The 25,320-nt window shown below is 38.0% G+C and overlaps 1 protein-coding gene across 1 annotated transcript; it reads right to left on the bottom strand.

Moving 5' to 3' along the window:
• Window positions 1-148: 148 nt before the first annotated feature.
• Window positions 149-25,063, bottom strand: LOC119744764 (type-1 angiotensin II receptor-associated protein-like). Its single transcript, XM_038220880.1, has 6 exons — window positions 24,794-25,063; window positions 9,431-9,465; window positions 4,646-4,757; window positions 3,695-3,776; window positions 2,257-2,308; window positions 149-662 (listed from the first exon to the last, which is right to left on the bottom strand). The coding sequence occupies exons 1-6, from the start codon at window positions 24,854-24,856 to the stop codon at window positions 452-454; spliced, it is 555 nt and encodes a 184-aa protein (XP_038076808.1). The 5' UTR covers window positions 24,857-25,063; the 3' UTR covers window positions 149-451.
• Window positions 25,064-25,320: the final 257 nt, after the last annotated feature.

Genomic DNA, 25,320 nt, shown 5'->3' with positions numbered 1-25,320 from the left:
AATTTTTTTCCAGGCTACATGTACAATTGCACGATTGACAACTTCCAAATCCTTCTGATTTTTATTTCTTTCAAATGATTTGCTTCGGTTAAACACATTTCTTTCCCTCATTTTGCGCTTGCATTTTTTGTCAGTAGCACACATTAAATTTTTTGCAAGGACCTTATAGAACTGATTTGAGGCAAATCCTTCAAAAATCAGAACCACAACTTCTGCATCACTGTCAAACTACCCAAACAAGAACCGTAATGCTCATTATGAATATTCATCACTAACATACTGTACTTTCCATGACAAGTGCACTATGAATATTCATAACCAAACGCTCATGACAACTGGAGTATTGATGATGAATATTCATGGCCAACAAGAACCTACATATTCATGAGTACTGCAATATATTGATGTGTATTTTTGTGTGTGAATGGCTATTGCTCTAGGAGGCGTGTCCTCACTGCGGTAGGTAGGGCTTGTCCATTGCTGATTGGTGGGGCTGGGCAGCTTCCACCTGCTGATTGGTCGGAATGGGCTGGTCGATGTTCTCGTAGCCGCTGGATCCTGGGTGGCCGGGGAAGTTTGTGTAGACTCCGCCCCTCCGTCGGAGTTCCATGAACAGGAAGATTGCACTGAGTGGCTTGATGATCAGATTTATGATGGCCATACTAAAAAGTTCGGGGGAAAAATATCAAATAGGCATCATAAAACACACTGCAGCAAGAAAATCTTTAAAAAATTATCTGCGTAGCAAAACTTGGCTGCAGCAAAAAAATCTTTAAATGAGACTTTGGCTTGTGACCTATTTCATATTACAGCAAAACTTCAGTTTGCGAAGTGAAAAGTGCGTCTTGTCACTGATAAAATATTGTTGCAGGTCTCGAAAGGGAGTGCACTATCACATCTAGTTGTCATCATTTTGTGTTCCATGTACCGGACCCCCTAGCCCCCAACTGACCACACCCACAATCTGGGTGAACCCCTCTGGAATTAATTCTAATGAAATTGATTTCGCAATTTACATCACTAATGAACAGAGATACTGGTTTACTAGACCGTTTCCTCCAAGTCCAATCCCACTTATCCATTACCACGCCATAACCACACCTCTTTAATCAGCCTTGCATTTTCACCAAGCGTACATGTAGTCTTGGTTCAAGTTTGGGGGGGGGTACGAGCGGATTCAATCAAGTCTTGAGAATGTTGGCACTCGGACCCGACAAATTCCACGCATACCTCCTGCACACACTAGCTTGAATACAACGCATGAGGTATGCCCGTAATTTCTAAGCTTTAAGTGCCTGACTGCACACTACAGTTGTTTAGTCTGGTGCAACTTCTAATATATGAGGATGATTACGTGCACATACATGTACCTCCTCGTAACAGTGTTATAGTCCAGTCCATCACGAGTCCGGTCACAAGTCTGGACACAAGTAACAAGGGATGACCAATGACAAAGGAATGCTTTTGTCACAGTTGTGACTTGAGACTGCATTTCTTGTGATAGGCTCGATGGACTTGTGGGAAACCATCGGCACCCGATTTCATCAAACTCTTCGTAACTTACGATGCATCGCAGCGATGCGACGCGTCGCAGCAATGCGACGCGTCGTATCTCTACGATGCGGTGCAGCTGCGACGCGTCCTGCGATCCATTTCACGAAACACGTCGTAAGTGTGTCGCGTCATAGGTGTATTTATAGCACAACTCAACGACTGTTTTATGTATTTAGTCAGCGTACAGTAAATAGTCGTCTGATATTCAACAAACAGTCGTCGGATCTCAGCTCGAAATTTGTTAAAACGTAAAACAAAATGGCGGCCGTGCGCTGCAATTTTGAAGGAAAACAAGCTCTCATTGGACTGTATAGCTACTTTGAAATTTCAACTCTAATATTCCGGTCTAATTCATAATTATTCAATGAATTTCCTATTTACAACTTTACACACATTGCCTCGGTATTATAATCTCGTTAATGTAATGTTTATGGCATAATACTGGCTTAGAAATGACTCTTCTTATTTTGCGACGACCACTAGACACGTCTTAACTTGCGACGTGTTTTAAGCCGTTGTCAAGGAACTTACGACACGTTCAACACATCGCAACTTTCGTGAAATGGATGATACGACGCGTCGCGAGTTGCGACGTGTTACACGTCGTAACGTAGCGCTTCGTGAAATCGGGCACAGGACTTGTAACAGACTCAACTAGAACGCTGCCACAAAATGTAGAAACAAAAAAAAAGCTCGTCATACCCTGCACTGAATCTGAAGTCACTGCAAGTGCCTGTTATTCCTGATGGATAGCCTGTGTGGGGAACAAAGGTACAACTGATCAAAAACACCCTCGCTGGCAAGGACAACCTTGGACATCGTAAGACTGCATGTATCTTTGCTAACTGAGTCAACATAATTTACTACTTTGACACTCATCGCAAGCCAATCAGACTACAGTAGACTTTGTGACATTTAACTATGCACTGAATATTCATGATTCTTGTCCTACAAGGTCATTTTTCGGGAGCTTGTTGGCCAATAGGAGAGTGCGTTACATGTAGCCTTTGGTGCAATTTTTGGGGCAACAAAAAAAACATGGCAACTGAGGCCAAGTTCGGGCAAGGACCATTAGTCGACTAGTGGTTGATTTGTGACGTACCTTACGCCTGCGCACTGATAGCAACGTGCGAACGTCTCTAGTCAAACGCTGGTCAAAATGTCATCGCAAAACTTCTTGATCCTGGCTCTCTCCTAGCGATATGAATGCGCGCGGCTATTGGTTACCAGCGATGCAACCAACCCCAGTAGGCTGGTTCCAAATAGTCGACTAGCGTAGTCAACCACCGTCGACTAGACAGAGTTCGGGCAAACGTTAGTTAACCATTGGTCAACTATAGTCCTTGCGCGAACTTGGCCTGATATTACAAGTTTCAAGTTTGGTTTTAATCCACTCAACTTAACAATAACCATTCAACAATGATTAAGGATATTGTTATGAGTGTGGGCCATCTTGAAGCCATGAGTCAGGTGCCAACAGTAGACTGGCAATATTTGTCCATGACATTTTCAAAGGGAGTTTTGAGTAAATAAATCAGATGAATATGCATTATTTGTTTTATATAACGCCGGAATAAATCCTTGTTATCTGATTGGTTGACTTTTAATAGCCAATTTATTCAGGTTAAAAACTATTTAAAAGTTCGGCAAGTTCATCATATTTATATTAATATTGCAAACTGTTCAACGGGTTGAGAACAATCATATTCAATTTATCTCGATTTAAAACAGCGCCACCACCAGCAGCAGTGACACCGTGCAATGGAAGTTCTTTTCACCGTGCAATAGAGCTTCCATTGCACTGTGCGCTGCGCACCACGTGTGCGCCGTGCGTTGGTACGAATAATTCAATGACATGTGATCAATGATCTACCAATCAGAGGACGGGGATTTATTCAGGTGTTGTATAAGAGATGCTGTTGTGTTGGTTGAAAGAGATCAGACTGGAAAGAAATTGCGTCAATCCATATTTGTACATGTCTTGAATAATTTAGCAGGCGAGGTCAAAACAGCGAATATGTGAACAAATCTGACCAAATAAAGTATATGTACATGTAAATATTGATGGAAAGAATACGACATGGGGAACTAGATGACAGAAGAACTACATGTATATGTAATAGACGGTCCGTGTACTCACAGTGTGCAAGCTGCGCTGGCCCAAAGAACACACCAAGGAAAATGATATCAGTCAGGATACTCATGATGTGGAAGATGAAGAACTGGAAAGAAAAGGGAACAAAGAACATTAATAAAATTAAGAACCTCAATGACTCAAAACTGTACATGACGGCCATTTTGAATCCAAGACGGCTGGAAAGTTCTTGTCTATGCACTGTTTGTGGTCTTCAACAACTTAATTTGTTTTTATTTCTCCTAATAAATTCTGACGCATGAGTGTTTCGTTCTCATGAAAAGAGACCTTTTTTAGAGGGGGAGGGAATTGTAACTATGTGTGCTGGTCTTGGGAGTTGGGTCCAACACATATTTTTTATATTATCTGAAATGCCCAATTGTCATGGAGAATTGACACTGGTTAACACACAACATTTGCAAACTTTATGAAATACCTTACTTGACTGTAATTGAATAACATTCTCAAGCATCCTGTGAAATCATGGCACCTGGTGTGCTGTCATTTTCAAGAAAAAACTGACTTTTTCTCAAATACCACACCCAATTTACCAAATTTAGTTAGTCCACATTTTATTTGCAATCGGATTTTACACATATCCGTAAACAGTGCAAGCCAGCCAGTCTGGTTCCCTGACCTGACAATCTATAAATTGGTCCGTTTTGTTTAAAGTAGGGTCAGTGAACCAGACTACAAAATCAGCATTTTTTGGTTGTTTTTTCCAGCATCCATAAGCATAAACCATAAACTTTAAACAGGTCAGTGTAACAATATTTGCTTTAAAATAAAACCCCCAAATCCATCTATTTCTGACAATTACAGTAAAAGCAAATGGTGTATATATTACCTGTAACATTAGAATATTACATGGAGGCTTTAGGAAACTTTCTTGCAACAGGATTATTCTTGAGACCATCTTCTTATAAGGGGGCGGGGCTAGGGGAGGGGGTATCTTACCATATGCATACTGTCTTTACTCTCAGGCATTGCTATAGCCCATAGGCCAGTCAGAATAATAATGACGTTCATGTAAAGGTAGCCCGGTGGAAGAAAGTTCAACAGTTGTGCCCTGAAGGAGAAAAGAGGAAAAAACAACATCTTGTCACTTCTCCCCAAGATCGTTTTATTTTTCTTCACAAAAATTGAGAATGCTTCAGCTAAACATCTACCTGTTTTTCCCTCAAATTCCACTTTTTAGAGATATATCTTCACAATACATTGACATCTCGAAAAGTCAAAACTCTGATAACTCAAAACAACTGTAAGTCAAAGAAAGAATCCATTGCCTTCAGTAGTATAACAATGATACACAACAGTGCTTAACTCAAAACTCTGTTTAAGTCAAATTTTGAACCTGTTCCCTTGAGGTTTGACTTATCGAGATTTCACTGTATGTATACATGTATGTACATTATGCGTGATCTGATACACCGTGCCCTCTGGAGACATGCACACAATAGGAAACAAAAGATTGTATACGTCTCCACTGGGCAATTTCTATAGATGAATACGTCTATATATATACATGTATGGATTTTACTAAAAAAAACTAGGAATTTCCAAGGTATGTTGATCTGTCGCAAATGGTAGAGTTTTAGAAAAGGGATGTTAAGTCCGAATTTCAGCCAAGGAAATTAATTCTGGTTAAAATAAGAGCATTTTGAAACTGTACTTTCAAACTCGAAAACTTTAGTACACGAGAACAAAGAAATGTTTCCACAAGGATACAAATTTCAGTATGCATGTGTGTGTTCATTTGTGTATAGGTACATGTACATGTATTCAACAATAAGATTAATTCAACAAAAAAAATCCTGCATTATGTAGGCCTATACATGTACACCTAGGTGAACATATTTTTGGAATCTTCAGTTCAAAATCCGATTTGAAACTTTCAGCTCTATGTAATTAGGTTTCAAAATCTGAAAAAGAAGAAGAAAAAATTGGACAGACAGGCATTTGCTTGCCAGGTGCTTTGATTGGCCAAAAGTCATGGAGCAGCACATACCGGTAACAAAATTAGTCTGTTTGTACAAATCAAAATAAACAAAGAATTGCAGTTTTGTCATGTTTCAGTTGACAGCAGAAATGCAGAATCAAGAATATTTTGTGTGTGCATTATTTGACCCACTTGACAAATGCTTGAAAGTCAAGTGCTGTTGGCCAACCACATGTACTTGCCGTCTCAGCCCCAGAGTCGTTCATTCAAAATGCATGACATCACACACACGGTGATGTTCGCACGTGTGGGATGAACGCTTGGGTCATATTTCACTCTTAGAGCTTTAAGTTTAAGCGTAATGTTATACAAAGATGTAATGCTTGTGTAAACGAACTTTCCTTGTGCGTTAATGCGGCCAGCCACTGTAACCGATCCAAACAACATTGACTTAATAAGGCACTGACATTTCTACATGCAATTTTGTAAGAAGTCTTCTGATCTAAAATTTTCAGTTGTGTGAATGGCAACAATCCTGTTTCTCTATTTTCGCTCTTCATGCGATTTATTTTAAGGCAGAGATGCAATGTTTGTGTAAACGAACTTTCCTTGTGCGTTAATGCGGCCAGCCGCTGTAACTGATCCAACCAACATTGACTTAAGGCACTGACATTTCTACATGCAATTTTGTAAGAAGTCTTCTGATCCAAAATTCAGTTGTGAATGGCAATAATCCTGTTTCTCTATTTTCACTCTTCATGCGATTTATTTTAAGGCACTCTTGTATTTCCTTCTACACTTGTATTGATGCCCTTTGAACACTTGAGAGAGATCCTTGGCTATTTTCGGAGTCAATTATTTGGCAATCGTGAAAGATCATCGACGTGACATTTCTCTCCTGAAGCCTGCAAATCATGCACATGTGCACATAATTATTGATGAGGATTGTATGGACTTTAAGCACTATAGAGAGCAAGTACTATGTACATACTGCGAGAAATTTTTAAAGAGGTTGTGGAATGCTCGAAGACATTTCCGTCATTTTTTGGGTATATGTAGCCTAAGGTGTGATGAAATAAAAACGACTATTGTTTCTGTCATGAAATGAGTACAAAGGTTACTTTTGAGAGCTATTTTTCAGGTCCTGTTTCGACCCGAACGTGCAATTTGTGTAAAAGTCGTCGTTGCGGGCAGCAAACAAAACACAGTAAATCGTGACGTAATAAACAGGACTCATTTATGCTACTCTGCATTGGGAGTCCTGTTTATTATGTCACGATTTATGGTGTTTTGTTTGCTGCCCGCAACGACGACTTTTACACAAATTGCACGTTCGGGTCGAAACAGGCATGACAGGACTTGAAAAACAGCTCTCAAAAGTACTTTTTGTACTAAATTTATGACAGAAACAATAGTCGTTTTTATTTCATCACACCTTAGGCTACATATACCCCAAAAATGATGGAAATGTCTTCGAGCATTCCACAACCTCTTTAAACATTTGATTTCACAGTTAAACAATGTAACTTTACAAACATTGCATGTATGTCACTGCTTGTAAGACCAAAAAAAAACACCTTGGTAACCATTTAAATGGCTTTTTAACCCTAACCTTCCAAAATCCTCCAAATTCCTCTTTGTATGACATTTCAAAAGATTGCTGCTGTAGGCTTTTGGCAAAAAAAAATTGGCTGATTTTGAGGATGCATGGTGTCAAGGTCTTAGGCCGAACCTTGTGTTGTTCATGCTTATTGCCATGCATAATTTAGGCCTACATTATACTCGAGCTCATCCGAACTGCTCCAGGATATCGCTGGCACTGCCTCAACATAGTAACAGTGAATGTTAGGACTCGGCAGGATTTTGAGGCAGTGGACACCCATCCAAGGAACATATTCTTTAAAAATAGACATAATTTCCAGCGTCTTGAGTACCTACTTGTTGGTAGATACGTGCACTATAAAAGACTCCGATATTATTATTAAATAACAGAGGATTTTCTTGGTTTTTTGTTAATATTCAATTAGTTTTCTAAATTATTTTCTTTATGTTGTGTAGCTCAGTTGAAAAATAAAATTAAATATATTATTTTGATTCTCTAATTACATCAAACTTCAGAATATCAACAACAAAAAACATGCAAGAAAAAATTCTTGTAGTTTCAACCAACAAGATTTTCTTTTCCTATAGCCTACATGGGGGATGTTCCTCATCGTTTTTTTTTTCTCCTCATGGCAAAGAGATCGCCATAAACAGGCCCGAAGTAGCCAGATGACGAGTGATGCATTTACACAGCAATAGAAAACCTCCCTGCACTGATCTATGGAGACGACCGGTTTTAATCAAGATGATGGGACGAAAGGGTCTTGAAGTGTTGGGAGTCAAATTTTCTCAGTATTCTGTTTCAAACAGGACGCCTTTCTTCAAGAAAAACTGTCCGATGATCTGAATTTTGTTTAATTTTATTATTCATTGGTACATATGTCCGTGTAATAACAGAAAATTACTTGTGGTTTTAAACAATAACTTGTTTATCAATAAATATCTAGAGTGACAGGGTACGCAACGTGCTTCAGAAATGTCTTCTGAACTTTGAAATTTCCAAAATGGTGCTTACATGTGTGAACCTACACACACGTAACTGTACACGTGCAATACAAGAGTATAGGAACATTCACACAAATAACCATAAAAGGTTTTTTTTTTTTCAATGAATAACTATGCGAATTGAAATTGTAATTAACTTAAAGAGAATGCACAACATTAGCTTTTGCTGCTATTTTCAGAAATAAGTGCATTTGGAGGATTTATATGTTTTAGCAAATATTGTTAATATGACTTGTTTTACGTTTTTGGCTTGTAGTTGTAGATGCTGGAAAAACCAAGAAAACCAATTATATTCTTGTAGTCTGGTTCCCTGACCCCACTTAAGATGAAATGGAGCAATTTATAGACTTTGGGGAATTGTACGGTCAGAGTATCAATTCAGCTGGCTTGTACCCGTTCACAGGTGAGTAATCAATTGCAAAGAAAATGTGGAATAACTAATTATAAGAAATATGGAGTAGTTTTTGAAAATAGCCAGTTTTCTCCAGCGCTGGTCGGCCGACCAGCGTTGGAAAAATACAATTTTTCTTGAAAATGTCAGCACACCAGGAGCTACATTTTTACAGGATGCTTTAGACTGTCATTCCTTAACAATCCAGTAAGGTATTTCGTGATAATTGGATCATTTCGTTTTTTGATGTTAGCAAATGTTGTATCTTCCCTTTAAAGACCAAAACAAACAACTGCGAATGTATTCCGAACTGGGCACAATTACATTTTGTAATTTCTACATCGTGTATGTAGGCCCCTACACTGTGAATTTGTGTTAAGCAAATCACCGCTAAATGTTCAAATTTCTTGACGAGCATCTAGCAACATTACAATAGCGTGAATATATACTGTAGCTACAGTACACAAGCTGTGCATTCAGGCATGAATCAACTGATTCCAATGTGTTGTCCATTTCATTGAGTTCAGTCCAATGACATTCAACTTCATGAATTAATTAAACGCTGCGCAAACTGCACAGCACAACCGTCGGAGAAGAAAGGTGTTGGGTTTCTCAAGCGACTGAACTAGAAAATTTGCTGCATTGCGGGGACGCACGCCTCTCATAAATTTCTTATTTTGATAGATTTGTTTGGCCTGAAGCGTACTCAAACAGGAACTAAAATAACTGCGGAAGTCTTGGCTCCCTACGGGAGACTGGAGAGCAAAAAAGGATATCTTCAAGATATACAATGTCGCGTACTCACCATACTGTCAGGAGAAAGTGTGTTGCCACGACGATCTGTGAATGACAAGAAAAGAAGAGTAGGGAGAATGAAAGAAACGCTTGACTGAAGTTCTTGAAAAGGACAGTTTAGGGTTTTGTGTATTTAAAGGGAATGTACATCGTTGGCTTTTGCTGTAATTTTCAGAAATGAATTATTTGAGGGGTTAGTATAATAGATCAAATATTGTTTAACTGACATGTTTGAAGTTTTGTGTTCGAAAATGCTTGAAAAACCAAGAAAAACAAAAATGTTTAAGTAGTCTGGTTCCCTGACTCCACTAAATATAAAATGGATCAATTTACAGATGCCGAAAATTGTAAGGTAAGGGTACCAGTCTAGCTTGCACCCGTTCATGAGCATGTAACCAATAGCAAACAAAATTTGGACTGAAAAAAATTGTAAATTTGGAGCTGTAGTTGAAAAATAGTTAGGTTTTTCCACTGGTGGTCGGCCGACCATCGTTGGAAATGTATACAAAAATACCATTTTCTTGAAAATGACTTCACACCAGGTGCCATAATTTTACAGGATGCTTTAGACTGTCATTTACCAACATCCTAGTAAGGTGTTTCGTAAAAACTTGGGAGTTCTATTTTTCGATGTTTGCAAAGGTTGTATATTCCCTTTAACTGCACCCCAGCACATCAATGGTGCAATATTGTACATGTGGTTATTAACAACTTCACAACTGGGCAACATTAAGGAATCGGAATGATATGGTAGAAATTAAAGCGATGGATTTTTTGCATTTGAATTAGATGTTTACACAAAAACGGCAGCATCAAGATGAACATGTACAAATTTGTACACAGATGTGAGTACTACCTGGGACCTGTGACAGTCTCAGCAATTTTATGCTTCTGATAACTGGGAAAAAGAACAATTTAAAAGCTTTGATCCATCAAATTCATATTCATTTAAATATACAGGGCGAGTTAAACAAAACCGAAACCCAAATGTCGGGACCATTGTTTTAGTGAAGTTCTGTCATGTCTGTATATGTATCACTTTCAAAATCTAGGATATGAAAGCCCAATTCATAAGCTTTCGTTAAGTACAAGAATAATTCAAACCACTCATGTACTTTACAGAGTAAACACAACCATCGTTTTAAAGTTCTGTCCATGGATCACAAGAAGGAGTATTCATTCAGCAAAACGAAAACAATTCACATACGGATGTGTGTTTTGCTGAAAGAACGCACATTTTTTTTGTGATCCGTGGACAGAACTTTAAAAGGGTAGTTGTGTTTAAAATTCCGTAACTTGAAAAGTACATGAGTGATTTGAATGATTCTTGAACTTAAAGAAAGCTTATGAATTGGGCTCTCATATCCTAGATTTTGAAAGTGCTACATGCAGAACTTCACTAAAACAATAGTCCCGACATTTGGGTGTCACTTTCTTTTTTCACCCTGTACATATGTACTCAGTGCTATTAATTATTATATTATTATTCAAAGGGAATATACAACATTTGTTTTTGTTGTAAGTTTCCAAAATGAATGGATTTTATAGGAAATATTGTTACACTGAGTTGTTTGACATTGTGGGTTCGTAGATGCTGGAAAAACCAGGAAAACAATCATGTTTTGTAGTCTGGTTCCCCGATCCCGCTTAAGATGAAACAGAGCAATTTATAGATGTCAGGGAGCTGTGAGGACAGGGAATTAGTCTAGCTGGCTTGTAACCGTTCACAGGTGTGTAATCAATTGCAAAGAAAATACGGACTTACTAAATATGCTAAACTGGGAGCAGTATTTGAAAAAGCCAATTTTTCTCAAATGCTAGTCGGCCAACCAGCATTGGAAATTGATACAAAAAGTTACCACTTTTCTTGAAAATGTCCGCACACCAGGTGTTTTACTTTAGACTGTCATTCACTAACAATCCAGTACGTAATTTCTTGACAATTTGGTATTTTTGTTTGTTTTTTATGTTTGCAAATACTAAAATATAAACAAAAATTCAAATTATTCGGATGACAGATTAATAATGCAAATTCTTGTATTTGCATAGCTATAGATTTTAGTTGTTTATGTATTTTACACATAAATGTACATGGATTATGTATTTTGAAAATGAGCCACATATGTACGCAGGGCTGCAGCTTTAACTTATCAATAATTAATTACCGTAATCCTGCGTGTCTGTACGCAATTAAATCAACACAGCATAGACCATACACATAGAGGAAGTTACTCCAGTATACCACTACCATCTGGTGTGCATGTAGCATTTTCAATTTAATTAGTAAATTACCTTCACGTCAACGAGCACGTCAGCAATTTGAGGGAAAAACAACTTGAAATTGGCAAGTTCTTGATAGCCAAGCAAGCATCAATGGTAACAATGGCAAACCATTGCATAATGAATCATGCTCTAGTTGACAATGTTTTTTAAAATTTTTGTCCTTAAGGCCATGAAAATTAAACTGACGTTTAGTCTGAAGAAATTTCCCTGGGGGCTATTTTCTTTTGAATATAGGACAAAAGGTGAATGAAAGAATGCTTTCATAGAGAAATTTTTCTTGGCATTTCTCCTTCTAATTGACGGCAGAAACATGCACACAAAAACACTTTTTTTAAAAGGGCCCATGCAATGTAAATTTTCCCTTAATGTCCCCTTAAACCCTATTTTCAATTTTCGTTTTGCCATTTTCAAGGGTACTTCATGCCTTTTTGGTTATTATGCTAATGAAAATTTCAATATTCATGAGCAAAAGTTTGATGTCATTTCCGGTAGAAACTTCAATGGTAAGCCATTTCAGCACACCAAAAGTTGACAGAATTTTTGATATTTCGCTGTCGTACATTTCCTTTGCTTTATAGTGATTCGTTGTTGTGACAGTACATGGTAGTAAGCCAATGAGTGAAATTTTCTCACAAAAGCGTCTTCTTGAAATGACCTCACAGTCACAGCGCCCTCAGTTGTCCGGAAAAGCATAAACAAATTTTAAATGTTTAAACAAGTGCACTTTTCAATAAAATCAACCAAATATTTCTCATACATTTAAGAAAAGCAGAAAGTTGCACAAAATATGTTCCTAAGAAAAAAAATCACTACCTGGACCCTTCATGACAAACAAGTGAAAAAAAAGGAATTGGAAAAGCATATATTGGGGTTGACTGGGCACATCATACACATTTTATTTCTTGTCTGGCCTCACCACCTTCGCATCAAACCAGTCTTCAGTTTTAGGATCGAGACGGAATGTCTGAAAAGGACTGAGTGCAGGGTGTGTTTCTTCGAAGAGTAAATTTGCAAATGAGCCGTCAATAAATATTTACAACTTGACTACCGTATCTGACACGCACCTTTATTCATGTCATTCATTTAGTGGCACACTACATGTACTGTACCTACCGTATTTGTAGCAAGTGGGGTGTCACAGGAATTTTTCGTACACACATCATGCCCCAAAAAGGGTCAAATTTTCTTCGTCTTTCAATGCCTGATATTTATTATAGTTTACTGTTTTGTAAAATTAAAACAAGATATTTTGTTGAAATTTCCTTAAAACTCCTATGAAAATCGGACTCCTTTTCCCTATTATTGGTTAATCCCTCACACTTGACGTGTCACTCTTCTATATACCGGTAGGCCTATAAATACCGGTAGGCTATTATCATGCTTACGCATGCACAATACTACCAATGAATCCATATTTCATGGAGTCAGATATTCACGCTACACCGGTACATGCTTATTAAAGGGAATGTACATCATTGGCTTTTGCTGTAATTTTCAGAAAGAAACTATTTGAGGGGTTAGTATAATAGATCAAATATTGTTACGTGACATGTTTGAAGTTTTGTGTTCGAAAATGCTGGAAAAACCAAGAAAAACAAAAATGTTCAAGTAGTCTGGTTCCCTGACTCCACTAAAGATAAAATAGATCAATTTATAGATGATGGAAAATTGTAAGGCAAGGGAACCAGTCTAGCTGGCCTGCACCTGTCCATGAACATGTAACCAATAGCAAACAAAATTTGGACTGAAAGAAAGGGTAAAGTTGGAGCAGTAGTTGAAAAATAGAAAGGTTTTTCCAACGGTGGTCGGCCGACCACCGTTGGAAATGTATACAAAAATACCATTTTCTTGAAAATGACTTCACACCAGGTGCCATAATTTTACAGGATGCTTTAGACTGCCATTTACCAACATCCGAGTAAGGTATTTCGTGAAATCTTAGTCGTTTTATTTTTTGATGTTTGCAAATGTTGTATATTCCCTTTAAGCATTGTTAAGTGCATATGAATGCCACTCTATAAAATGATCATAATAAGAGTGTTTCACCACTTTTGCTTCATTTTGTCAAAAGACTCAATGGCACTGAAGCTATGGGATACGTACATGTACATGAACCGGTAGGTAGAAAAAATTGGCAAAATAACGTTGACACTGAGACGTTGAAATCTGTACACTACGTCTCGGGCAAAAAATTTGCAACTGAAATTTCAAATTTCTACCAGTACTTTCAGATTTATCTGTTACACAGTCCACTTTTCCAAATATCCTAACGCTACCACCTCCCCCTTTCCTTACTGCCCCGCCCCTTTGTCCACGACCAGTAACCAGTGAAGTAGCAAGCACTCCTAATTGTAACCCGGCAAAAATGGTGCAAGATCCCTCCGGCCATGCAAAAAAAACACACACACACTGTGTCCGATACTGCAATCGTATTATGCAGCGCGATGATTTAAATTAAGTCGGGGGGGGGGGGGATGGGAGAGAAAAATCCACGGTCTCATCTCACTTTGGGGAAATCAATACTCGGTGACCTGGGTTATGAAGATAGAAAGGGGGTATAGGCCGTGGGGCTTCGTGGGTCGGCTTGCTGCTGCAATTCAATTTGCCGACAGGCTAACGGGGGTGCGATGGACGAATGAGCCAGCCCGCTACGGGAACTGATGAGGGGCGCTAAAATACTTAATGCATATTGGGGCCAGTTTTAACCAGGATTCACTAATCCACAGCCAAGCCGTATGCACATATGCAGTGAGCAATTTCGTTTTAAAACTTTGAAGAGCAAAATACTAACCATTTATGAATTCACTGATCCATGTAGACATGCAGTGAGCTATTTTGTTCAAACAAATTGAAGAAAAACCGGGAACTTTTTCAATTTGAGTAGCGAAACCAACTGAAATTTGTGAATGTTTCACAGTAAAATGCTGAAATTGCCTTGCATTTGAGCCGTGAATCATGAGAAATTGCTCACTGACATGTACACAAATTTGGAAATGCACACGAATACCGTACAACAAAAAGTACAGCTACATCTGTTCATGTACTACGGTAGATTCATAATACGTGTACATGTGCATTGATACACTTGTACTAAATTATATACTGGTAATACCTGTACATTTACATGTGTGTACCTTCGTTTTTTTAATTGTCACTAGGGGCCAAAAAAAAAATACTTCTAATGCTTCCGATCACATGGCATTTGAAAATAGGGTAGGTAGGCAGGGAATTTCTTTTTTGGCAATTTCTATGTGTACGATCATATGGATGGAAGTGTCTGCGTGCAGTCAAGGGTAAAAGAGTAATTGATGGTTTTTGGGGGTTTTCCCTCATTTTTCCAAAATAAAAATTAGGGTAGGGGCTGTCAAAATAGGGTAGGCAGGGTAACTAGAAGCAGAACTATTAATTATTTTGGCCTACTGCATATCCCTATAGACTACATGTACGTGCATATGTACAAGTGCAAATAACCTGAAATTATGTACATAGATGTATGGATGTACATGTATCATAAAAAAATGCAGGTACTTTTTAAAATGTACACCTGCCGGTTCATGTACTTGTTTGACAGCAATAAAACTGAAAAGACAAGTTAGTACACTCCTGGCGGAATAAGAACTCCATGGTACACTGTATGATAAACATATTACACACTATTTACATGTAGCACAGTTGCAAAATACAGGAGACCATTATTTCAAACTTCAAGTTAAGTATTATTTAAAAGTACTAAAACATATGAAAGTGAATTAAACTGCTGTAAACTGCAAAGGTCAACTTTTGTTGATCTTCTAAAAATTGAGTGTTTCTTGTTTTTCTGTACATACTGAACATGTAAATGATACAAACTGCATTACAAAATCTGAATTTAAAGGTACCAGGTACAGGGAACATTTGCATTTTGTGCATTTTTTTCTTGTTTAAAGCAACAATATTGCTCAAAATCTTAAGGAGGGTATTATGCATAACAACTTACTTGTTGAAGTTTCAGCCCAATTGTCAATGGATACTACATGTACATGTACATGTATATTTTAAGAATCAGAGAAAACTATGCACACTTATTGGGGTCTTGATCTAACTCACGTAAAAAAAAAATTTTGAAACCGCATTCAATGATTGTTTTCTTCCGAATGATACTATTTCAGGCAGAACAATTAATTTCACAGGGTATTTGGTACCAGTCCTATCTTCACTTTGAGCAAGGATTTTCTCGTTAAAATCATTAAGTACGTTTCCGGGTAATCGCAAATGTTCCTGCATGTATGCCTTAAAGAGTAAATCGCTACGCTACGCTCAATGCGCTTGCACCATTTAATATATTATAGCCAACACGTACGGTTGTTGGTTCAAGCTGCATTGACATGATCTAATTAACTTAGCAATGTAACTGACTCGGTTGACGAGAATGTACCGTGTACCAGGGTTTAATGAGGGAAGTATTTGACTCATGGCCAACGTTGATTAAATTGGCCAAATGTTAATTGTTTACAATATGAGAACTAGAATATAAACTACATGTGTTCATGTTAATGCTCAAAATGTGCATGTGCACGTACATGTACAGACCTGTTTATCACCATAGAAAAACAAAAGAAAAAAATTTAGCTGGCAAATTCAAAATTATAAAATCTGTATTTTTATCAGCTTACATGTAAAATTTGAGCATTGCAGTACCTCAAAACCCATTTCAATAAACGTGAATTATAATAATATTAAAAATTTCTAAAAACTGTTTTCAGGATTTAATTAGGCCCTAAATACTTTCAAAAATACTTTCATAAAAAAAAATGGAGTCCCACAATATTTTTTACAAAGGTCAGAGACATAGATTACATACGTGTATATGTTTGGTACCGGGTACATGTACATGTACATGTACCGTACAACATGTGTTTGAAATTTATATCAAAACCTCTTTAATTAACAGCAGTATGCTTAAAATATTACCCAATTACACGTGTACGTATACATAGTACATGTACATCTACAGTGCCTACATAAAAATACGCCATTATAAACGGCCCCTTACCCTAGTAAATTTCTATCATTGTCAACGATTCTTCTTTTTCATTCATCCATCAACTCTCCCATCAAGCCCTACTCCACTTCGGTTAAAGCAACTGCGCTGGGAAAAAAAAAAACCAACGATATCCGAGTATTGATTCGTTCCCAGGTGTTTATGTGCCAAAAGGTAGGAGTTGATCGATATACAAATACGCGCACATGTAGCCGCCACGCAGCTTGACAATGTAAATAATATTGGATTTTTTCTAGGATAGTAGTCTATCACGCGTGTTACAAGTACCGTGTCTTAGATATTACATGAATTTTTGATGAACCCAATATGGGTTTAGTTAAAGATATAGTCCATCATTTGTAATTTGTGCATTTTGTTCGTATGAAGCAACAAAATGTTCAAAATCTAATAAAGGATACTGAACAACTAACCTGATGAAGTTTCAGCTCAGCTTCAGCTGTATATTCCGAGAAAAACAGCATTCTAGGATCTCAATTTCAAATCAAAAGTTACTGAATCATGTTTTGAATTGTTTGAATTGCAGCTATACGCGATGTCGCGCACTGATCCGACGAAGTATAGCAACCGAGGGCGCCTGTGCGTCGTGCCAATGCTTGCCCGCGCTGCGCCGAATAACAAAACGAACTACTAATTTAAATTTTCCTACGGTGCGTCTTAAGATGCACCGTTAGGAAAGGCCTTCTTTCGTTGATTACTTCAAAATGATAGCTTCACAGGGAGTTTAGTCCACTTACTATCTTTCAACCAAGTATGTTTTTCAACAATAATCGCCAGTTACTTTTTCGGATGGCTGCAAATGATGGACTATAGCTTTAAAAATATATACAAAATAGCTTCTGTTATAAAAAAAAGGCAAATTTGATTGAAATCATTTAATAATATTACAGTACCTTCTATGCACTTATGTACTGGTTAAAAAAAAATCTACATGTGAAACATTTTTGGGCAATTGACCTATCGACGTTTGCGAGTTAGCCCCTCCTTAGACAACCCTATGGAATTTGTGTACGTTAAGTTTTGCTTGTCTCAGATTTAGCACGTTCCGCATCAATTTGTATGTATTAATTGGACAATATTTTACAAGCTGTGCAGACGCGAATCTACCGCGATATAGAAGGAAAAAATGCCTGTGACAGCGCCACTTATTCACGATATCTCGTTAATGATTCAGGGAAATAATCCAAAACTGTATGATCTCCTTGACCGTTACTCGATGATGGATAAGCTTTTAAAAGCTCTGTAAGGCCAAAAAAAAGTCTCCGGTTTCTGGTATGGAGCTTGCCCCAAAAGTGGTGCGGCGACACGGCTTTTTTTTTTTTTGGACTTTTTTTTTCTTCAAATGTCGGCTGATGACTGCAAATGGTGCCAGACTAAATTTAGTGCAAAATATATGGGAGTCCAGAGAGGCCACATAAAGCATAAATACTGGATCGTAACCCCATCTAAAAACACGTTGAATTTGTGCAGGATTCCAGTCAAACCAGTGAGTTTGGCAGTTTTGAGACATCATCTTACATTGAAAAAAAAAACTTTTTTCATTTTGCCGACGCACATGGCTACGGCGACGCGCGCGCATACCAGAAACTGGAGACTTTTTTCTTTGGCCTAATGGACATTTCATTTTCTTCCTTAATGCGGGATTTGCCCTAAAATTGCGTTTTTGTGTGAAAATATTGTATGCTGATTTGTTGGAATAATATAAGTTGCTAATTTCCGTTGTTAGCTACAAATGATAAATGTGTTTTGTTGGAAATTCAAATGCAATTTTTTTTCTTGCAATCCCAATATTCCATTCATTCTTTGCTAATTTTACATTATTTCAAATCTTTTTAATCTCAATTATTATTTGAAAGTCTTATTGATATCCTGGTAAAAAAAAATCTGTGTAGAATATGAAAGCACTTCACCCTAAAATGCACCGTGTCCCATTGCTAGCCATTTAAGTGGCCGGCAATTTAAGGAGTTGAAAGTCCAGCCGGGGCGAGGCCAAAAATTAATTACACCATCCAATTTCCTGCCCTGGGTATTGGAACGGCCAATCGGGCATGATGAATTGAGCCAGTTAGCATTCCTAATTGGCGATACAGGATTTTGGGATGTCACAAATATGACTTGGCTTAAATACTGTGTAGATGCACACATGTACATGTATCTAAATTTTGTACTGAATGTAATATACATGTACCGGTACTCATCACTTTCTATAGGAAGATATTACAGTATACATACATGTACATCATGTACATGTACACACGTACAATGTGTACAGGTAGTACCAGCAAATGTAAGAAATATCTATGTCAATATTCATCAGAGATGCCGCCAATATATCAATAAAAAGCCTGAAACACTACTAAAAAACCCTGAAAGTACCTTACCCCCTTTCAAAAATGTGCTTTCTTTATGTTTCAGACCAAATCCAGCACTTTTAATTTGGTACATTTTTTTGAAAAAAAACCCTGAATTAAGGTTAAAACCTGAAAAGTGGCATCTCTGATTCATGAAAATTTATGAAAATGCCACAATACATGTACATGTACTCAACAGATAAATTTCTTCACTAAAGTTACATGTATAATATTGTTTCAGGCATATGGTAGCTAATGGTAGCTTCGTCTCTCACAAGTTTTCAAAGCTACACGTACCACACCAATTATACACTAACACTACAGGGAGTTCATGTTCATGTTCACATACAATGTACATGCACAGGTACATGTACATGTGTACATGTGCACACAGTCGTGTTTTACAATACTCTCGAGGACAATGCTTTGTGTTTCCCTTTGTCCCTGTAATATAACACTCTCCCATAGACTAAGCACACGAACTTACTACAGAGGACCGTTTCCAACAAAAGACCCAACTCCCGAGGACTGAAAGGATCTGTTGTTCTCCCTTTGTGTGTTGGTCCTCGGGAGGGGGGGGGATGTAGAACACATACATACATGGGCTTAAACACCTTCTAATTTTGTATACTTTATGAGGAATCAGTTTGATATTTTAGAGGTAAAAGAGACCTGTTTCTCTTTTCTTGTTCAATAGCCTTAACTGAAAGAAACAAGTTTCAATAGCTAAGAGGATGTTTTGCTGTTTCTTTTCAACAACTACTGGTAGTTGTAAACTACCAGTTTGGGACTAGATAGTGAGCTGAAAGCCAGACAAGTCTGGAATTGTTGCTGGCACCAGTTGAAATGAGGCAAAATGTTTTAAATTTCAACAGACAAATTTGAAAATGGCTGGTTGGGAAAAAATGATCACACAGTGCAAATGGTGCATATGTGCATACGTGTACGTTTACAATTGTACTGTTTTTGCATCAAGAAGGCATTATACCGTAATTTAGAAATCAGTTTTCTTGTCAAATAAATTCCATTTAAACTTCAGCATTTATTTATTAAGAGGAGTAGGCCTACTTTCCAGAGACAGGGCCCATTTTGACTCGAATATATGCAATCAGGTGTGGATCGGGGGGGGGGGGGGGGGGGGGGGGGGGGGGGGGGGGGGGGGGGGGGGGGGGGACCCTCCCATATGTCCGCCTGTCCTCAACAATTGGAAAACTTTTAGATTCCAGATGCTCTGTGGTACGATCAGAGGCAATTTCTAGCCAATTTTTTATTAGCAAAAGATCATTTAAACATCCTTTGTTAGTTTTATTTATTTATTTATTTTATTTATTTATTTATTTTTTAGCATGAGAAATCCAGTGGGCGTGAGAGCATGAGAATAACTCGAAAAGCACGAGTCGCACGCTCAATGCGTGAGAGTTGGCAGGCCTGGGAACACATGCTGCTTTTCAAGACGTTCTTCAAATGGGAGTGCGCGAAGATCGCTGCATGTACTATTCTGAAGCTTGTGTGGGACCTGATGTCATACAGTAAATCTCACAGTGAACTGAATACATTCAATGCAGCGCTGTGCTAGTCTCTTGTTGACAGTTTGGCTCAAAATTTGATGCATGAAAAAGACAAATAGTATAGACAAGGTACAAAAACCGCTGCCCAACAAATGGAATTTGTACCAGCATTCCCAATATTTTCTCCATAAATTTGAGCAATTTATGTGACCCAGATTAAAGTAAACAATTTAAAACATCGAGCATGAAAGTTTGTTTCCTGTCCCATTATTATATCAATTAAATAAAAAGGTACGGTATCTTTTATTTAATTAATTTAAAACATGACATTTTTTGCCACATTTTGCCAAATGTGTGCACCTTTAAACCTCATCACGTTCCTTGCCCACGTGTAAATAAGCAACCAGATCTGGGTAAACACATTTACAATCAGCCCCCCCCCCCCCCCCCCCCCCCCCCCCCCCCCCCGATGTGCAGAATCAACTTGCACCGTTTGCATTGCCACCGTTCTGTTAATTTCATCTGTGAATCTTACACGAGCAAACATTGGTTTATTAACGCCGAGTACGTTTACGTGAAACATTTTTGATGGATGACCTGGTTGCTAGAGTGAAGCAAGACACAAACGGAATCTGACGAACATGTTTTTAATTATAACGGTTCATGCACATCTCATTTTTCCACTTTGTCCATCATGCACAGTGTCCCAATTTAAGACCAATCACTCACATTAAGTCCTTCAGAAATGGTAATACTGAATTTTAATGTCAAAAATCCTTATAAAAGTTGCATTCCTGTGCCATATTCATCTTTCATCCAGAAACTCAAAAACCTTTTGAAAATGCAAATTTTCTAGCAACTACATATTCAACGACTATTCGTCGGTGAAGGGCAAATACTTAATTTGATTTATATCACCCCGACACAAAATTCCATCTGATAACTACAAAGTTATTCATTGTTGAATGAGACATCGCCCGAAAAAAATTGGCCCATGTTTAGATTTTGAATTTTGAACTAAATTGGCTGCCAGACAATATCGGTAGTTCCATTATCACGGGTTGTAGTCTGGTTCCTGCCCCACAATCAGTATCGACAATGCACAGACCGCGAGCCAGTCTGCTCACATAGTGGATCTGTTCGTGCCAAAAGCAAAAAACTTTTTTTCAGAGAGTTGTAGACACAAAAAAAAAGAGTTTTGTTTGTTAATGGAATAAATACCTTTATTAGCCCTAACCTTCCCAAATCCTCCGAAATACTCTTTGCAAAAAAAGAGGATTTTGCAGGATTGAGCAAAAACATGTGACTGATTTTGGAGGATGCAATATGTCAAGGTCTTGGGTCGGAGTCGGACCTTGTGTTGTTTGCTCAGCCGTGCATAAATTTAGGCCTAGATTATGCTTGAAATCCTCTGCACTGCTCCAGGATGTCACTGGCTCTGCCTCAACATATTGACAGTGATTACTGGAGGATTTTGCAGGATTGAGGAGGTGATCACCCCTCCAGGGACCACATTCAAAAAATAACGGAGCTAGAATTTTGCAGGATTGAGGTTGCATCCCAGCAAAAATGCCTTGGGAGTAAGGGGTTAATAATTTTTTGAGAAGCATGGGGAATGCGACTTTAATTTCTTGTAACTTTCTTTGGTGGTTTACACAAGGTGGGAAGTTACAGAGTCTGATCTTCCGTTTCACTTTCACTTTTCAACTGGCGACCACAAATTTGTACAAATATTTTGTTTTCATTAACTGCATTCGTGTCCAATACACACAATTATTTAAAAAAAAAGATTGATCTGGATTCTCGACTAGAAAACTCATTGAATCATATAATCTTGGGCCAATCACGTCAATGAACTTTCACAGTGCACCTGTAAGAACATGCACAGGTGCAAATTGTATACACTGTATACATTGTATATTTGTACATGTACATGTACACATGTATACATGTAATACACTTATACACACAATATGTACAAATGTACTAGACTTTGATATTTCCTTGTATTTACGTGAGCTGAATCACGTGCATGTGACAAGTTCTACAGGGAATCGACCTTTAGCCCGGACCAGTCAAATTAAAATCACATGACTCCAATGTGATGCATAAAGCTGTACTGAACTTTTCACTGGAATTTTGAGCACTGAGAATCAGAGGTCATGTGTTTTTGGGGACAAAATCGCTACAACAAGGTCAAAGGTTGTATGTGCTTTGCCAAACTATGGCTATACTTGAACTTTTAAAACTACACTTAAGTGTTTTTAATTTTGGCCTTTTTATTGGAAATTCTTTGTTTGCTCTGTGTCAATCAGCTAAGAAGTGTATTTATAATGCATTCATCAGACTCACCAAAAAGTTGCAATTTCATTCTGATTATGAAGCTACTTTTTTCCCTCTTTTTGCTGGCTTGTATCAACTGTGTGAAGAACTTTTTTCCGTGTAATCTTTAGACCTTAGTCACCTTAGCAACAGGCACGTATGTAACTTGCGATAGCAACCCCCGGCCCAGAAAAGAATGACCTGATCAATTCGGAACCAAGGGTTACGATTATTGTAACACAATGATGCTACATGTATTTAGTTACAAAAGGTTTTGTTCCCCTGGACATGCAACAGCAAGTGGTTTTCAAAACTTTGGAATGAAGTTGATCATGATCAAGGTAATCAAGAAAATCATAGGAGGATGCAAGGGGTGCGGGGAGGTGTGAGCCCCCCCCCCCCCCCCCCAAAAAAAGAAAATAAATATGCCCCTATATCATATTGCAATATTGATATTAAGCCATCAAGCCTTGGCAAAGATGGTCTAGCCCAAGAAAATGAGTTGTTTGTCTCAGAGTTACTTAGCCCTCCTGCTGTCTGAACAGTCACAGACAGTCACAAAATCAATCCTCTTCCCCTGCCATGCCTTTTACACAGGCTAGTCACCAACAGTCAGATCATAATTCAAGCAGAGCACTACTGACTACTGTGACTAGTCAAATCCAGTGGGAAAAAAGCAGGCAAGTGGTACGCACAGCTGGCTTATCAATCACCTACAGTCAAAGCGTAGCTGTATCAAGTTACATAAACAGTCACAGCCAGTCAATCCTGCTTTGTAGGCTGTGAGCTCTTAACTGTTAAAAACAGGACTTCGCTTGACTAATTTTGACTGAAAAGACAACTTTTGTTGCATTGTAACATGTAGGAGGGTACACTTAACATCAGGGAGAGCTACCCCTAGAACCATGGGGGTCAAAAGTAACCCCCATAGATTTAGGGGTGGATTCTTTCAATTCAATTCAATTCAAAGTACCATTTATTTCTCAAGTGCAGGCATTTGTGGAGTTGCTTTTCAATTTCAAAAGCCAAGTTCTTTTTTAGGTTGAAACTAAATAGGGCAACGAAGCATTACGTGCACTAATTTAATCTTTTCATTAGCAGGTGCGTTTTCATCAGTTGCTATGCATTACCATTCAGCCCTCAAGACTCAAAGAGTCATTCAGTTTTATGAAAATGTGTCTTCGACGAGATTTATAGGAGATTTCACAGGTTCCTGGAAATTCGCACCCCACACCAACCCATTCTCAAACTCATAATTAATTAATTAATAATTAATTATAATCAATCATGGGAAAGAATGTAGCATCCAGACGCCACTTCAGCGGTTGTGTACAAAGTCTATGGCGAATCAAGAATATTTTTAAATATTCTGTACAGAATTGGGAATGTTTCTCACTCAGTCCTAGATTCATGTCTTTTCAACATTTTTGCAATGACTGGCCTTCATTGAGATAAAATATGATGAAAACAGTGGCGTCATGATGCAGCATTCTTTCCTCGCATCACCTTCTCACTTTTTTTCTTTTTTTTTACTTATGATCAAAGTGTAAAATTATGCAAAATAAAAGGCCAAAAACTTAAGTTTAAAACATGATGAAAAACCTGAGTTAAGTTAAAAACAAAATCATTCTCTTGTTGACACTGGCAAGTGGCATGACTGGTAAAAGTAACACAATTACATATCAACACAGTAATTATTCAAACTTTATATTTCTAACCCTTCTTGCACAATTTTGAAGCCCAAAGGCAAGCAAAAATCGATTGCAAATCGTCGTAAACTCCCCCTTTGCAATCGCAGTAAAGAGTCGTTAACTGTGTGGAATTTTGCAGGGCCAAAAACCCCTAAAAACCTCGGAAAATTAATAGCTCACCTTCAAAACCCACTTGTCCATACCGATCGGCAAATTCAACGACAACGGATTTGGATTGCTCATGATGGAAGCTTGCTTACTCACGTCCCCCGGTACGGTCAGCGAAGTAGAGCTTGTGCTAGAGCGATTTATGCATCGAAAAAATTAAACAGCTTCGGTGAATATGATCATCATAAATAAAATCCACGTAAAAAGATAGGAAGTACGGTACCCTCTTCTTCTGGTCGAACTGTCCTTTCTTGTACGCGTGTTTAATTATCGAACTGGTGAGCGTAGCCAGACTACATGTATCGTTCAGGTGACTTAACTTTGACCCCGACGTTTGGCTCTTACTTTGCCACCAGGGAGAAATATTATTCTGAAAATATATTATTAACAGTTTGATACACAAACAAATGAAGGATTTGAAGCTAAATTAGCAAATGCAGATCGAGAACAAATTGAAGGTGAGTATAAGGTATAATGGATTCTCTTTGTTAAATTGTTATGCCTCTTGTCACCAAAATGAGGGCGGCATTAAAGGGTTC

The sequence above is a fragment of the Patiria miniata genome, unplaced genomic scaffold (genome assembly GCF_015706575.1).
Source record: "Patiria miniata isolate m_02_andy unplaced genomic scaffold, ASM1570657v1 HiC_scaffold_7, whole genome shotgun sequence".
NCBI classification, from domain to species: domain Eukaryota; kingdom Metazoa; phylum Echinodermata; class Asteroidea; order Valvatida; family Asterinidae; genus Patiria; species Patiria miniata.
The sequence above is the reverse complement of the archived record's forward strand: the minus strand, read 5'-3'. Positions and strand labels throughout refer to the sequence as shown.